The sequence below is a fragment of the Micromys minutus genome, assembly GCF_963924665.1.
Source record: "Micromys minutus genome assembly, chromosome: 1".
Taxonomy (NCBI): Eukaryota; Metazoa; Chordata; class Mammalia; order Rodentia; family Muridae; genus Micromys; species Micromys minutus.
Window position 1 is genome coordinate 96,577,945 of NC_137969.1, and position 16,405 is coordinate 96,594,349.

The 16,405-nt window shown below is 43.4% G+C and overlaps 1 protein-coding gene across 4 annotated transcripts in view; it reads left to right on the top strand.

The window, feature by feature from the left end:
- The first annotated feature begins 2,390 nt into the window (after positions 1 to 2,390).
- Positions 2,391 to 16,405, top strand: part of UBQLN1 (ubiquilin 1) — a 39,142-nt gene continuing 25,127 nt past the window's right edge. For all 4 annotated transcript variants that reach the window (XM_080942356.1, XM_080942357.1, XM_080942358.1 and 1 more), the window contains exon 1: positions 2,391 to 2,733. In XM_080942356.1, coding sequence (XP_080798482.1) covers positions 2,581 to 2,733 — 153 coding nt within the window. In that variant the 5' untranslated portion in view covers positions 2,391 to 2,580. The remainder of the gene's footprint in view (positions 2,734 to 16,405) is intronic.

The window sequence follows — 16,405 nt, forward strand, 5'->3', positions numbered from 1 at the left end:
TTGATTCTGACAGGTTAACATCATGGTAGTTAATTAATGACAACCTCTCTTCTTGACTGTGATGGTTAATTTTGATTGTCAACCTGACTACATACACCTAAGGTTCATCTTTGGCTAGACCTTCCTGTGAGGTTTTTCTAGAGAAAAATGATGGGGGGGAATCATGAATGTAGGTACTACTAGCTAGTGGTCTGGGGTTCAGGGCTGAATAAAAAGGCAAAGAAGTGAAAGTTGAATGTAGGCATTTCCTTTTTCTGCTTCTTGGTTCACATTCCTTCCACCACAGCAGCACGCTGATCCCCCTGCCAAGCTTCCCATACTATGATGGGTTTTATTTCCTTAAACCCTGAGCCTAAATGACCCTCCTCCCTTAAGTTGATTCTTGTTTCTAAAATTCCTTGGGGGGGGGGGAGGCAACATAAGCAATGGCTACCCCTTCTCCTAAAATCTCAACAACAAACCAAGGCATGATTCCACCAAAGTTCACTTGAAGAGCCCAAGTTTATTGGACTTCCTTACAGAGTATAGGCAATGGGTTCCTTACAGGGATGTGGGTACTCTTGGCAGGTCTTTCTGCAGCAGGGATGGAGGCCTTTGCCACATAGATGAAGCTCCCCAACCCCTAGTCTTCTTTGGCCTATTTACTCTAGACTTTCCTTAGGACCACTTGCAACTAAGGCGGCATTGTAAACAGCAGGCAGTAGAAAAGGGCTGGATACTACGGTGAGGGTCTTGTGACCCTTCCTACCACTCCACGAAGAGGTGTGATAGTAAGGCCAGCTGGGAGGAGCCTTTCCCAAGAATGTGCAGCTGAACTACCCAAGGTGGCAGCTGCTTGCTTGGCTGGGAGAATTCTCACTCACAACACACCATATATTGGAGATTTTTAGGAATAAAATATAGACAATTACAAGGGCATTCCATACATACATCAGTAGAGGTTATCTACAGTTGCTTTTTTAGAGTATAAGAGATCGGGCTTCTAAAGGGCAACGGAATGAAGACTTATGGGGTGGGGTGGGAGGAATGTGATGTGAGAACAGAGGAAGGTGTGTGTGGGGGGGTCATCATTGGAGGGCAGCCTAGGGAAGTACACAGCATGTACAGCATGAAGGAAAACCAGACAACAGAGGAACTAATAAAACTGGAAAGAGGTCTTATATATGTAAATATATCAGAGAAAATTCCAAAATGCTTGTTTGCCCACTGGTGGGACTTTCTACCCCAAGAAGTAACAATTTTCTTACACCTAGACATAAAGCTTGTAACTTCTTCCTGTGATTGAACAATGCTGGCAGAAATGTCAGTGTTATCAAGTGACACTTGTATCGCCATTTATACCTTCAAAACTCTGACCCAGATTTCAAAGGGCTCTGCTAAGAAGTGTTTTTGCAACAGCAGTTAATCATAGAACAGGGTTCGATGGCCTAAGAGCAGAACTGTGGAATGTCTTTGCATATTTGGGTCACGGTACGCTGTCAAGAGTTCACATTTGTGCAATACTGGTTAATAAAAAGTGCCGGACTGTATTACACGTTATCTTTACAAGTAAAGGACGTGGGATTCACATGCGAAATAACTTATTTGTGCCTACATTATGCTGAAAATAGTTTTTCAACCATCATTCCCGATGCCACCTCAATCCTGTGCTGTACAGTAACTTAATTGGACAGAATACAAAAGGCGCACATAGCTAAGCTAACTCCTACCCGTTGGGTGGACAGACCTAGGCATTCTGTTTCTGCCCCACGCATCTTGGAAGACAGACAATATGGGTTGCCCGATCTTCTGACCAAACCGGTTTGACTCCAGGGAGGGAAGCTCTGGCCTCACTCAAACAGTGAATGCTTGCGGTTGCACTGGTTGCTCGCTGGTGTCTGTTTCATATCCCTTTGAAGACCTTTTGCCATTGGCTTAGCTTCCAAGCCCTAAGCATAAGCCAAGGCAATCGCAGCTCCTTCCACCCAGGCAAACACTACGTTCATTAAAATAAAGTAACTCGCCGCTATTTTATAAGCCGGTGCCCTCGGGGACCAGGTCCGGAGGATACCGAGACCGGGAGCAATGGGCCAGTCGTTTCTAGCAATTTCGCTGGCCGTGACGTCATCTTAGTGCACCGTCATGGCGCCTTCCAGAAACCCCGTTTAAATTTCTTTCAGCGAAGAACGGGGGAATCGCGAAGTGAGTTAAATCCCCCCGCCGGGCCCAGCGCTCCTTCGACTCGGAGGAGCCCGCGCTTCGTCCGCCGGGTAAGCAAAAAACGAGCGCTGCCATGCATGAGTCGGCTCCTTCGCCAACGCGCTACCCAGCGTGCCTCGCGCAGCCGGCCACCAGCAGTCGGCGCCGCGGCCAGCGCGTTACCCAGCGTGCCCTGCGCCGCGCCGGCGACGAGCGTGGGGGAGGTGCGGGAGGAGGAAGCGGCGGCGACGCGGAGAGTCCCCGCGTCCACACGGCAGCCGATCGCCCACCGGGGCCTGCACCCGTAGCCCGTGTCTACGCACCCTCGGTGGCCCCCACAACCTGTCGCGCCTCGCGGACCCGGCCTCAGCCTCCAGTGTCGCGCTCGCCTGAGTCACCGCCATGGCCGAGAGCGCAGAGAGCGGCGGCCCGCCGGGCGCGCAGGACAGTGCGGCCGACAGCGGCCCCGCAGAGCCCAAGATCATGAAGGTCACGGTGAAGACGCCTAAAGAGAAGGAGGAGTTCGCTGTGCCCGAGAACAGCTCGGTCCAGCAGGTGAGGGCGTGGGCCGGGCGACCGCCGCGTCGCCAGCGGGCCGGGAAGGGCGGTGGAGGGGCGGCCTGGCTGGGAGGCGGCCCCGGGGAGCTCCGATCAGGCCCCGCCGGGTTCCGCTGCGTGAGTCGTGCGGGGCCGGGATGAGCGAGCCGCGCGGCCTGTGCTGGGCTGCGTCGCGGCCACCGAGCGCCGGGCCCCGAGCCCCCGCTTCTCACAAAGGAGCCGGGCGCTGCGGGGAGGCTGGGCGCGGGCGGCGCTCGGCCTTTGGCCAGGCTGGGTGGGGGGGGGGTCATTGTTTTACCTGCCCGCTAATTGGAGAGGTTTGGGGGTGAGAAGCACGTGGAGGGTTAGTTCTCAGTTTTGAACGCTGAACCTTTCCCCACCTTTCAGCCTTTTATATAAAAATTATGACGTGGAACTTGTTTTCAGTCACATTGTGATAGCTTACGCCTGAGAGGAGAAAAGTAAATGACTTTGATTCATAGGCGACTTGCTGCTTCAGTTACAATACATTCCGTCATCGCTGCCAGTCATTGGGTGGGTTTTTGTTTGATTTTTTTAGGGGAGACAGACACCTTGCTGGCTCTTAGCGGTTGCAACGGACCGCAAGAAAACACAGTTGGAAAGGGGAATTCTTATCAAATAATTCCCTTAGAGTCTATCCAGGAGAGCAAATCTTGCAGCTAATTAAGAGGCTTGGTAGGACCTATCAAATGTAGTTTCCAACACATTCTAGAGCACTTGAATCGTTGACAGTATCAAACATCGTAAACAGTTGTATGTGAGGAAGCGAGTAACACCCAACCATTGGAATGTACCTCTAAGTTCTCTCAAGGTTTATCTAGTTCCAAAGGTGAGATCGGGTTTTTTTTTTTTTTTTCTTTCTTTCTTTTTTTCTTTCCCCTGAAGTGGAGGGTGAGTGACACCATTGAGGGAAACTCTTGTTGACTGAATCATCTTTCCTGTTTGTTAACGCTGCTTTAAGAAGGGTTTACCTTCTTTATATTTTCCAGCAGGTGTGTACGTCATCCACAAACGACGTTTTCCTGCGTTTTCTGTGTTATGCATCTCTTCTTTCTAAATCTCTCTTAAGTTGTAAATATCAACGTTATCTTTATAAGGACGGCAGGCTGCATGCATGTTAGGGGCCTGAGAACAGCTTTTTTGAAAAGTGGTATTTCACATGGGTCTGAGGTGCAATCCTACGGACATGATTACCTTTGCGGGTTTCCGCAGACCCATCTTCACCTGTGTCGGCCATGCACGCCGTAGGTAAAGCTTTCGTCTTCTCTTTTCTCTTCGGTCACTCTTTTTGTCGCCCCGTGAGGATTTTTTTCCCCCATCAGAGAATAAGCAGAGTGGTCTCTCGTGTGGCCTTTTGGATAAGGCTTTTTTTCCCCCACTCAGCATATTTTTGAGATTCATCCTTGTGAATGTCTGTGCTCCGCCCACCTCAGAGATTTACATACTAGGCACAGGTTCCAGTCTACCACTGAACCATGTCCTCAGCACAGTACTTAACTGCTGAGTGGTTTTCCATACCATGAATATGCCATAATTACTGCCAGGGTCATCTCTTTTCTGCTGGTTGTAGTTCATGTGAACAGACCATATGCTTTTTATCTGTATTAGAATAGCTCTGTTTATGTTTTAATTTAGTTTTTTTTTTTAAGACAGGTTTTCACCCTGTAACTCCAGCTGTCACAGTGTGTAGACCAGGCTAGCTTCAAACCCATCTGCCACCCAAGTACTGGTATTAAAGGCATTCACCACCGTGCTCTGCCAGTTTTGCTTAGTTTGATAAGAAACCTGGAAAATGTACTATTTTGCAGTCCATTCAGCTATTAATGGGTGTGTGCTCTCCCTCTGTCTCCTTGCTAATATATGGTATGTTATGAGCAGGGTTTTGATGTTGTTGTTGTTTTTTGATTTTAATTGTATCCATCCAATGAATGTGCAGACATAATGAAGCTCTTGAGTCTTCCTGAGAGTCCCAGTTTAAATTTCCACCTTCCTGGCAGCTTCCACATTTTATTTCAAGACATTAGAAATAATGCTTTAGAAATAGAATATTTATATAGATGAGCATCTATAGGGTTTTTTGTTTGTGTTTTGTAGTAGTGACACTAGAATTTTAAATTCTATGGAAGCTTATTTTTACTGTTCTGCAACTAAAAAAAGACTTTAATGGATAAAAGTGAGGCTTTCCTGAAGTGCTGTATGCTAATGTTGGCTAGTGTTTAAAATCTTAGCTGTTGTTTTCTGTGGGAGCAGAAAATGTGATCAAAGTCGAAAGCAAACCCTGCACCAGACACTGGAAGCACATCCAGTTGCTGGGTGGGTCTGGAGAGTGCACTTTTCCAAGAGTGTGATGAAGCAGACCTCAGGCACTCCATTCATAAAGTCTGTTCTTGCACAAGAAAAGGTCTGCTGTTCTGTAAGTTAGACTTTCCTTATAGAACTTACTAGGTTTGGTATTTGCTACAAAGTTTGTCACTGAGTAATATTTGAAGGCAGTAAGATTTCCTTTTAAATGGTTAATAGCAACTGTGATTGGGGCTGAGGTCATAGTCCAGCGTTGTAGCATGTGGTTCAGGAGACCCTAGGTTGCATTCTCAGTGCGTCCTACATCCTCTCAATGGCTGATGTTGGCAAATATTTGATTCTGAAAATTCTTGGAGCGGGGAAGTAGGAAAAAGATAATATTGAAGGCTTGTGCTGTTAGGCAAATCACATTAAAAAATGTTATTTAAGCTAGCACACAGAGTAATGGGTTCATCATGTCAAGAAATCCTCTACTTGTATGTGGGGGTGGGGGAAAGAGCATGTGCACTCCAGAGCCTCACAAGTGTAGACATGTCAGGCGTCAGTCTTTGCCTACCGCCCTGTTCCATGATAGGGTCTCCTTGCTTCTTCAGTAGTCATGGCCAATTGTGCCCCCTCTTCTGGGGATTCTTTGTGGTAGCCCCTATGTGAGCACTTTGATTACAGGCCTGGCATTATTACATGGTCTGGGGCTTTGAATTTAGGTCCTCCTTACATTTGTATGGTAAGTGCTTTACCCACTGAGCCATCTATTTAAAATCTCAGTGTGTCTTCGTAGTGTAGGTTATTTATATTGTACTAAAATGGTGTTTATGTGAATATATTATTAACTAGGTGAAATTATCTTAAACCTTCTTGGTAATTTGTAAATTAAGTTGGTAAGCTTTATTTTTATTTAATTTTGGGAGAGGGTGTCTCTACATGGACCAGACTAGCCTGGAACTCAAGAGATCTGCCTGCTTCTGCCTCCTGAGTGCTAGGATTAAAGGTGTGCACCACCAAACCCAGCTTACTTCTTGATTTCTTTTTGTAATCAACAAGTAGAACTAAAAATTTTTATACAGTGTATCTAAAAGGGCAAATGTGTAGTGGCTTTATGTATGAGACCTTTTCTGCTTCCCACTATCAATGCTCGCTGGCAGCTTGGAGAATCCAGGATTCTATGTCAAGGGGCCAGGTAGGGCAGTATGTGTATGACTTAGTGTAGAGAGAGGAGGGAAGCTTATGTGTAACTTATGAATGTGGACCTCTCTTTGATGAGGGAGATTACAGTACTTCCAGGTCATCACAAACAGCATTGACACTAAGCCATGGAGGATGAGCACTATAGAACACCCATGCCCGTCTTGATGCTCAGCTGAATGTTAAGTCTGTAAAAGTGTAATTTCATGGAAATAAGGTATGTTGTAGCTATAAAGTATCAACCAAATTTTGGGGGGATTTTGCATTTTTTAGAAGCTTAATAGATTTTAGAGGTAGTAGATGTTAAGATAAATTTCTCATATATTGCATTACTGTGTGAATGTGGATTGACTTCTCTCTGTGCTGGAGATTGAACCCGGGGCCTCTTGTGCTGTGTGTGTGTCCTTGTGCTGTTCACAGTCTCTCCTTTTTCTCCAGTATGTCTACTTGAATGTTGGGATAATTTCTGTGGCTTCTGTTGTATTTTTCTGGATAGCATCTTACCCAGAAGGCTGGGTTCAAGCAGTAATACAGGATATAATAAGGAAGAACATGTCCCTGAGATTAGTGTTTTGAATGCTCTAAAGAATTGCCTAAGAACTGATTTAGTGATTGTAATTAACAGATATTGCTTAACTTTTCTTTAAGACTTAAGACTTCAGAGACCATTCATGACTTCTTTAAGCCATAAATGATAGTATTTTAAAGAGAACATTCCTAGGCTTATGTTACCATCACCCCCAAAAGAAACTATGTTTGTTCTTCATTGTCTTAGTTTTTGAAACAAGTTCTCCCTATAGATCACAGCCTGGCCTTCAGTTTTGCTGCCTCTGCTTCTGCCTTTGCCTTCCCAGAGTGGGATTGTGGTTTCGTCTTGTGTCCACCTTACAGTGTTTTCATAGATCATCCAAATTTTGGTCCAGAAGGACTTTCTAAAAAAACAAATGGAACATTTATTTATTGCTCATATATATGTGTTTGTGTGTTGCTATCAGAAGATAATCTTGGGTCCTAAGGAGTGAACTCATGGTGTCAGGAGTGACGCCAGATGCCTTTACCCACTGAACCATCTCACTTGCCCCAAGTATTTCCTATATTGAGCATAGTGATATGCCACTGTATGGATGAGTACCACCTTTTATTTCTTCCTCACCTACTGGACATGTAATCGTATTTTTGTTATGAATAATGTCTCAGTGAGCACTCATGATTCATGTGCTTTTTGTGGACATGTGGTTTCATTTTTCTTGGGTGTAGACTTAGAAGTAGCATTGCTGGGTCACATGGTGACTGTCTGATTCTGGGGAATTGCCAAAGTAGTCTCTAAACTGACTGTTCAACGCTATGTCATTGACACTTGCTTTTGACAACAGTCTTTGATTATAATTGTCCTAGTGACTGTTGAGAGTCACTAAGATACTGTTTAGTATTACCAGTAGATTTTTAGGATAGATATGTCAGAGTCATTCTGAGATAATGTGTTTTTGTTTTGAATGTCACAAATTATTTTTGGCAAAGATTTTGAGATTATTGGGATATTTGCAGCAGACAAGAAAAGTCAGCTGTAATCAATTAGATTAAAGTGATTTTGCAAATTGGGTTAGCTAGACGACGGCTCAGTCAGTAAAAGGGCTTGTCAGTCCTGACACCTGAATTTAGAGTTCCACCTGCTCGTGGTGGAAGAAGAGAACTGACTTTCAGAAGTTGTCCTTTGATCACTGGTGTATCTTGGCTCACATGTCTTCCTTCTACCCACAATAAAACAGTGCAGTACTTTTTAAAAAGCTTTTTTAAAATTTATGTGTCTGAGTGTTTAGCCTGCGTGTATGTCTGTGTACTGCATGTACCTGGTACCTACAGAGGCCCACAAGTGTGTTAGATCCCTTGAGACTGGAGTTACAGATGACTGTGAGCCACTATGTAGATGCTTAGGACCTATGTCCTCTGGAAAAACATTAGTGCTCATTTAGCCATTGCTCCAGCCCAAGTCTGAGGTAGTGACAGGGCTTGTTGGTCTCTTCCTGCTTCTCCATTGTTGATGGCATCGCTCTCCTTGATCTTTTTGGTTGGCCACACTGTAATTCCTTGACCTGTTACCATTTACCCTCTGCCTTAAGACTTTTGTACAGCTTGCTCTAGCCTGCTTCCTACTCTTTGTTGTCTTCTACAAATCCTTTAAATTGTAGAACAGAGGTCAGTTTCTCAGAAAAATATCCCCGTGCCCAGGCTAGACTGGGATTACCTGTTGTATTTTTATAGTTCAAAAATTACATAGTTATGATTATTTAATGCTTTTCTGCTAGGAAGAGGCTGTGATATTACTGTATTGTTCCTAGAACCTGGTGCATAGTATAGACTCCCTAAACAGTGTGTGTGTGAATGAATTTGGAAATTTTGCACAATGATGTGTATTTAATACTAAATACTCATTGTGGAACCTTTACTGAGTAAAGCATATACAAATGGATACAGTCCTGGAAACCTCATCTTAACCTTCTCTCCCTTAAATTTCCTAACTCATAACTCTTTATTTGAGGCAGGGACTCTATGTAGCCCTGGCTGTCCTGTAACTTTCTATGTAGACTAGGCTGGCCTCAAACTCAAAGAGATCCTCCTGTCTCTGCTTCCCAATGTCTGGGATTAAAAATATGCACCAACATACCCAGCCCAGCTCTAAAAATGTTTTAAGTCTGTGTGTGTGTTTGTATGTGTCTATATGCATATATGCTTTGCTGTAAAAATAAAAAGTGGTAACCTTTTATCCCCAGCTACTGCCAGCTCCCGTAGGGCCATGTCACTGTGGGACATCTTTATCTTAGCAGCTCCACGCCACCTCTATGCACTCACAGGCCCCAGCTTCTCTTGACACAGGCTCGGTCCACTCCATCCGCCCCAGCTGCTTCTGTCCTGAGTGGTGACATGCCCCAGCATGTTGTTTTCACTCACTTTCCTTTGGCATGTTGTTGCCAAGCCTTGCACACACACATCCCAACTCCAGGACGGGCTTTGTGTGTCCTGCCACTGCACCCTCAAAGAAATCAATTAAGTCGCCACATCAGAGAACACATCAAAATACTCTGATCCAATTGGTATAATATAATTTGCCCACCAAGATAAGTCAAATGATCCTGTACAATTTCATTCCTTATAAAATATTCCTAACAACGTTGTCCATATGGAGATGCGTCGAGAGAAACATCCACATATGCTTCCATGTTGCCTCCTCTTCAATATTCACTACTCCTCCTCCTTAGACTTTTCCTTGCCTACCTTTCTTTCTCATCCAATGATAAGCTTGACCTGCCTTGTTGTATAATGACATCATTGTGTGTGTGTGTGTGTGTGTGTGTGTGTTCATCTGGACAACTCAGGGAGTTGGTTCTTTGGCTGTGAAACCAAGGTCATCAGACTTGGGTAGCAAGTGCTTTTCACCAGCCCTCTCACTGCCCTTGGTTTTTAAGCTGGAGAGTGCCTCAGGTCATAGAAAACAATTTATTGTTAGCGTTTGTCTGGTGTGTGAGTGCATGTACACCAGGACACAGGTGTGGAAGTCAGAGAACATTCTGTGGGAATTGATCTCTCCTTCTACCACGTCAGGCCTATTGAGCAAACTCAGGCCTAGTTGCAAGCACTTGCTGAGCCATCTCGCTGACCCCTGACAAATTCTTAGATGTGTAGAGAAATTAGGTTTTTGCAGAGTCCATGTTAAACTAGTCAGTGATTGTCACCCAGTTGTCCAGGAAAAATAGCACTGATTTGGAGTGTTTACTTATTTGTGTGTAGTAAATATTCTTACAATAGTAGTTTCCATCAACCAGTATTAAACTGCTTCAAAGATTACTAGAAAATAAGAAGCTATTACTTACTTGGGTTTCTTAGACTGAGGTCAACTGTGGCCGGACAGTTCCTGTCTGCCTTTCAGAGTCATTGAGACTGGCCTCTAGAAACAAGGTGAACTTATGTAGCCCTTTACTGAAACTGCAACTCCTGCAGCTTGTTACAGTGTTTCCTAGTAGAATGGTGTGAGGGGCTGGAAAGCCAGCTAAGCCATTCAGAGGGCTGTGGGTTGCTCTTTAAAGGACTTGGATTATATCTCTAGCACCCATAGCCTTCCATAACTAGTCTCAAAGGATCCAACACCCTCTCTGGACTCTGGACATTATTCACATATGATAAAAATAAAAATTCCTTAAAAAAAAAAGGCATAAGGTGGGGCTGGAAAGATGGCTCAGTGTCCTGAGTTCAATTCCTAGCAACCACATGGTGACTCACAACCATCTGTAATGGAATCCGATGCCTTCTTCTGGTGTGTCTGAAGACAGCTAGACTGGACTCATATACATAAGATAATAACTTAAAAAAGCATAAGAAGAAATAAAGCTGAACTTTACTTTAAATGTGTTAAGGTAAAAGAAAAACTCTGTGTGTGTGTGTGTGTGTGTGTGTGTGTGTGTGTGTGTGTGTGTGTGTGTGTACACACCATGGAGCCACCAAATTTTTGGGCTAGGTCTTTCCACCTTAATTAGTCTAAAAGCTCCTCCTGTGTTGTGCAGAGAGGTTTGTCTCCTGATCTGCTGTTATCTTATCAGGTGACAGTATTGACCACCACGTGACTCTAAGAATGTAGGCACTGGTTGCAAATTCCTTATCAGGAATGGTTAAGATTGGAACTATTTCAGGCTTTACATTTTTTTTCCTTCAGAAGGGTATGTGTGTAAACACTCAGGCATGCATGCCAAGGCATATGTATGGAGGATAAGAGACACGTTTAGAGACTTAGTTCTCTCCTTATACTGTGGGTTTCAGGAATTGAGTTCTGGTCATCAGGCTTGGATTTACCTACTGAGCCCTGCACCAGCCCCAAGAATAGTCTTAATGCCTCAGTTAATTGGTGTTGCTTTACTCTCATTAGTTCAGTATCTGGATTGAAATCAAGTACACACACACACACCATGCATGCTATAGGGGTTCTCTATATAGCTCTGGTTATTCTGAAACTTGCTCTATAGAGCAGGCTGGCCTTGGAACTTAGAGAAGTCCACCTGGCTCTGCCTCCTGAGTTGTAATTAAAAATATTCTCCACCACCACTGAGCTAAGAAATTTTTCTCAAAGATGTAGTTTTATTATTTGCCTGTGTGTGAGTGTGGACATGGGATGGCAACCCCACATGTCTGATTCTCCTGCAGCCAGAGATGCTTGATGAGGATGCTGAGACCTGCACTCGGCTCCTGCAAGAGCAATACATACTCTTAACCACTGTGTGGTCTCTTCAGCCCCACATCTAAGTTCTGAGGGCTAACTCATGAGTCAGCCAAGGCAGCTTCCCTTTGAGGAGAATGCAAGCAAGCACTCTGATCAGCTGCACCCAACACTATTTTCTGTCAGTATGAAGACCAATGGACTCACATTTCAAACCTGAGGTGAGGTTGGAGTCTGTTGTCTGAGACAGTAATTGTTTACATCTCTTTACTTGTTTGAGAGAAGATTACTTCACATGTGTCTAGCAAGATTCTGCTTTTGTTTTGTTTTTGTTTTTGAATTTTTTTATAAACAGCAAATGAGGTGATATGGTATCAGAAAATTATATACCTGTGCAATAAAATGATGATTAACATAAAGAATTGTGTGTTTGTACAGGCACACCCATATGTGTGTACATGCATATAGAAGCTGAAGTTGAGTCCTTTGTTGCCCTCTGTCTCATATTTTTTGATATGAGGACTATTACTAAACCAGGAGCTCACAGTTTGTTTAGACTGTCTAGCCTTGAACTCTAGGTAGCCAGGGATGACCTTCTAGTCCTCCTGTTTGCTCTCCTGAGTACTGGGGTTGCAAGTAGTGTGCAGTAGTAAGATGCCAGTGTAGGGCCTATTGCATACAGAGAGTAAGTAGGCAAGCACGCCACTGAACCATGGTTTCCAACCCCACACTTCTCTTTAGAAAACAGATAGATATTGCCCTTCTCCCCTTCTTCAGTTTTATAAAAAAGAAAGTGGAGTTTATCTTCACTTGTAAATGATTTCCTTTGCTTTGAGAAGTCTCCAATCACAGGTGGCTATTGCTCACTTGTTCTTAAGTCCTGAAATGAACTAAATCAGTGTACCATTCAGGCACATTTTTGTTGTTTTCATTGTTTGGTTAATCCCATGAACATGTTCAGCCTGTTAGATAAACAGTGGAACTGTAAGGTCTTGGTAATCAAAGCCAGAATCTACCATGAAATGTGTTTATAAAACTGACTAGCTTATACTTCGGCCTGCAGTTTATGTGGCAGCCAGTTACTGCAACACTCTGCAAACCCAGAGTCATTCAGTGAGTCTATTGTAATTTATAGTCTCTGATGAGGACAAGAAAGAACACCTTTTCCTACTGCAGAGCATCCTTCATCTGGATTGTGCTTCTTGCTGATTTGTAGGAAATCTTTATGGGATCTGAGTTTGTGCTGTGTTTTTTTTTTTTTTTAATTTATGAGTACACTGTAACTGTCCTCAGACACACCAGAAGAGGCACCAGATCTCATTACAGATGGTTGTGAGCCACCTTGTGGTTGCTGGGAATTGAACTCAGGACCTCTGGAAGAGCAGTCAGTGCTCTTAACCGCTGAGCCATCTCTCCAGTCCCATGTTGTTGGTTTTTTAAAGATGTATTTATTGTTGTTATGTGTGTGTACACCAAGCACATGCTGACATAGATTGAAGCCAGGACAGGGTGCTGGGTCCTCTAGAATCAGAGTTAGAGATGGCTTTGAGCCACTGTATTGGATTTGAGGAACTAGACTCATCCTCTAACTCGGTGCTCTCTCCAGCCCCCTCTGCTGGTCATCTATGTAGCAGCTGTTTTGTCTCTGGCTTCTTCACTCTTTATGGTGTGTGTGTGTGTGTGTGTGTGTGTGTGTGTGTGTGTGTGTGTGAGTGTAGCGGTTAAATATTTTTTGTTCACTTAGGAAGTGGTGTCTTTCTTGTGTTTGATCAAAAGTAAGTTTCCAATTTTTGAAATGTGTCAATGACTTTTGACCCGGTGCTGGCCACTTGTTTTATTTTGAATTTTTAATAATAGTGTTTGTTTGTGCAGGCACATGTACACACAGATCAGACTTGCTATAGACCTCCATCTTACAGAGACACACCTGTCTCTACCTCCCAAGTGCTGAGCTCAAAGGGGGTGCATTGCCACATCTGCCTAAGGTGTCCATATTATTACCCCTCCTCTCCACACCCCTGCTGGGGATGCTGAGGATCTAACCCAGCGTTACCTGTGTTCTAGGCAAGCACTTGCCCAACTGACCAACAACAGCTTTAGCCCTAAGTTCCTCTCTCTTTGGCAGTGTGAAGAAGTTGGATTTTAAGTCCAGCCGTGTGGCCTGGGAACGTTGGCTTCTGTTTATTCTGCCTGTTGTGTACACTTTTTCTTCTTTTGCTTTCAGACCAAGTAGTGTGCCTCCTTTACTAGGTTGATTGGTATATACTATTTTTATGTCCTTTGGAGATTTCTCCATGGAGTTTATAAATTGTTCGAGTCAGGACGTACTTGCTACTTGCAGAATAATCATAGATATAGGTAGAGCTCATAACTCTGCATCATGCCATGGATTGTACACATTTCTCTTTGGTACCAATCAAATGACACAAGATATATAAGGGCTTTGTATAATTGGCTTTGACAAAGAATTGTACAGTTTTTCATTTTTATTTCTTCATCCGGGGTCATTTTCTTGACTCTAAACTGCCTGCCTGCTAGGGGTCACATCCTCTGTTTATGTAAGAAAAAGATCCTATGAGCTGCTCTGTTTGTCTTTACAGTTCAGTCTAATTCTGAGGGATTTTTACTCGATATAAAACTCTAGGTCACTAGTTCTCCCTTTGGAAAAAAAAGTTTATAATTAAGTACAAACAGGTGAGGCCTGGGAGATGGTGCTACTCAGTAGCAGAGAACTTGCCTGGCCTGCTGAAGGTCCTGGCCTTGGTCAGTGAGCTGGATTCACATAGTAGGTCCTTCTCAGTTTGTCAGCTTTTGCCTAGTAATATACATTTAAAGTTCCTCTATAGCCTTTTGTGTCCTCAGAGTACACTTTTCAGTGCAGGATATATAGCTGTGTGGATGCACCACAGGTTTTCTACTGAGAAATATCTTGACTCCTTCCAGGTTTTGGCAAGTGAATGAAACCTTTGCAGATCTACATGAAGGCTTTAAAGTGAATAGTTTGTAACTATAAAGGAGTGGTTGCTGAGTTTCATTCTGAGAGTGTGCTTATTTTCCTAAGAGAGAGCCAGGCCATCTTCTGCAGTGACCCTTCATTCTACAGCCTCATCCCAGTGACGGCTTTGCTGTTGCTTCATGTCCTCGCCAGCACATGGTGGTGTCGGTATTCTGAGCTTTGATTGTTTTAATACATGTCTGTTGTTTATTCCTTTGCTTACGTTTTACAGCTTTCTGGTGTGATGGGAGAGCATCTTTCATGCTAATTTCTTGTTTGTATATCTCTGGTGAAGTGCCTGCATTGGCCTGTTTTAAAATTGGATTGTTACTGTTTGTCAAGTTTATGATTACTTTCTTTGTGTACTTGGATAATAGCTGGTTATCAAATATGCCTTTTGCAAATTTTTTTTTTTTGCCTCATCTGTTCATCTTCTAATTTCTTGAAAGAGGTTTTTAAGTGGCACACGGTAGGGCTTTTATATGGATAAAGACTGACGGGATCAGGTCTCTAGCCCCTCTTTTTCTTTCTCCTTTCCTTTGTACTGGCTAAGGCTTTGAAGACCAGGTATCCCCAGGGCACAGCTTCTGTTACTGATTTTAGAGGGAACCAGCAACTGGCTCATAGTTAGGAATGTGCTTGACATATAATTTGTGGTCACACCACAGCCTTCCCATAAAGCTAAGAGGAGAATAGGATGAACACCAGCAGTCAGTCACCAGGGACGCTGTGACTATAGTGACATACAGACACTTGGACACCAGCAGTCACCAGGGACACTGTGACTATAGTGACACACAGAAACATACATAGAGAAATTGCTGGTGCAAAATACATACCTTACCTCAAAGGGAATGAGGTTATTCTTGAACCAGATGTTTCAGTATAAAATAAAGTATTTTTTTTGCCAGTTGCATTGGTGGAGATCATAGATAGGTGGATACAGCACAGAGAGGAAATTGCTGGTTTAGATGATTTCTTAGATATAATGGTTTCTTACTTTTTTGATTTGTTGGTTTGATTTTGGCTTTTCAAGACAGGATTTCTCTGTGTAATCCTGGAACTTCCTCTGTAGATTAGGCTGGCTTCAAACTCAGAGATCCACCTGCCAGTGCTTGACACCACTACCACCCGTTTTTTGGATCAGTGGAGGCTAGTTACCTCCTAATAAATTTTAAAGATTTGTGATTCAGTGATACTAGGTTAGACACAGAAGCAAGCAGTGAATGGCTTTCAAAGAGACTAAGACTTTAAGAATTTGTCTCTGGTCTGCAATAGTTTTAGTGTCCATAATCATCAAGTGTAGGTATGCTGTTTGTTTTTGTTGTTGTGGGTTTTTTGTTGTCTGGGAACTTCAGTGTGCAGTACCTTGAAAATACACTGTCAAGTGTTAGGATGTCAGTACCAAGGACCACACACTAGACGACTGAGTAGGTTAAATATATGGATGAATGATCCCAAATAGACAGGTTTATAGACATGAAGTAAGTTGGTGGCTTGGGAAATGGGGATGAATTAATGAGTGAATGGGAAGGCACAGCTTCCTCTCTGTGTGAATGTGGTGTTCTGAAATTGACTCTTATCCTGGCAGCCTATTTTTAAATATAATAAAGACTTTGGAATCATGCACTTTAAGTGTCCAAATTATATGGCATGTGAGCTATGTATATTTGGAGACATAGAGTCTAACTGTGTAGCCTTGGCTGTTTTGGAATTTTCTGTGTAGTCCAGGGTAACCTCAAATTCACAGAAAGCTGCATGCCTCTGCTTCACTTGTGGTGGGATTAAAGTTTGTGTCACCATGACTGGTGAGCGATAGATAACTCAGTAGAACTTAAAAACATCCTTTTATGTTGGGATTTGGAGGCAAAAGTAGGGTCATGCTTTAGATCTAGCATCTTACCTTCACGTCTTCAAACACTATAAAATGATAATATGACTATACTTGTTTATTAATATGTGTGTGTACC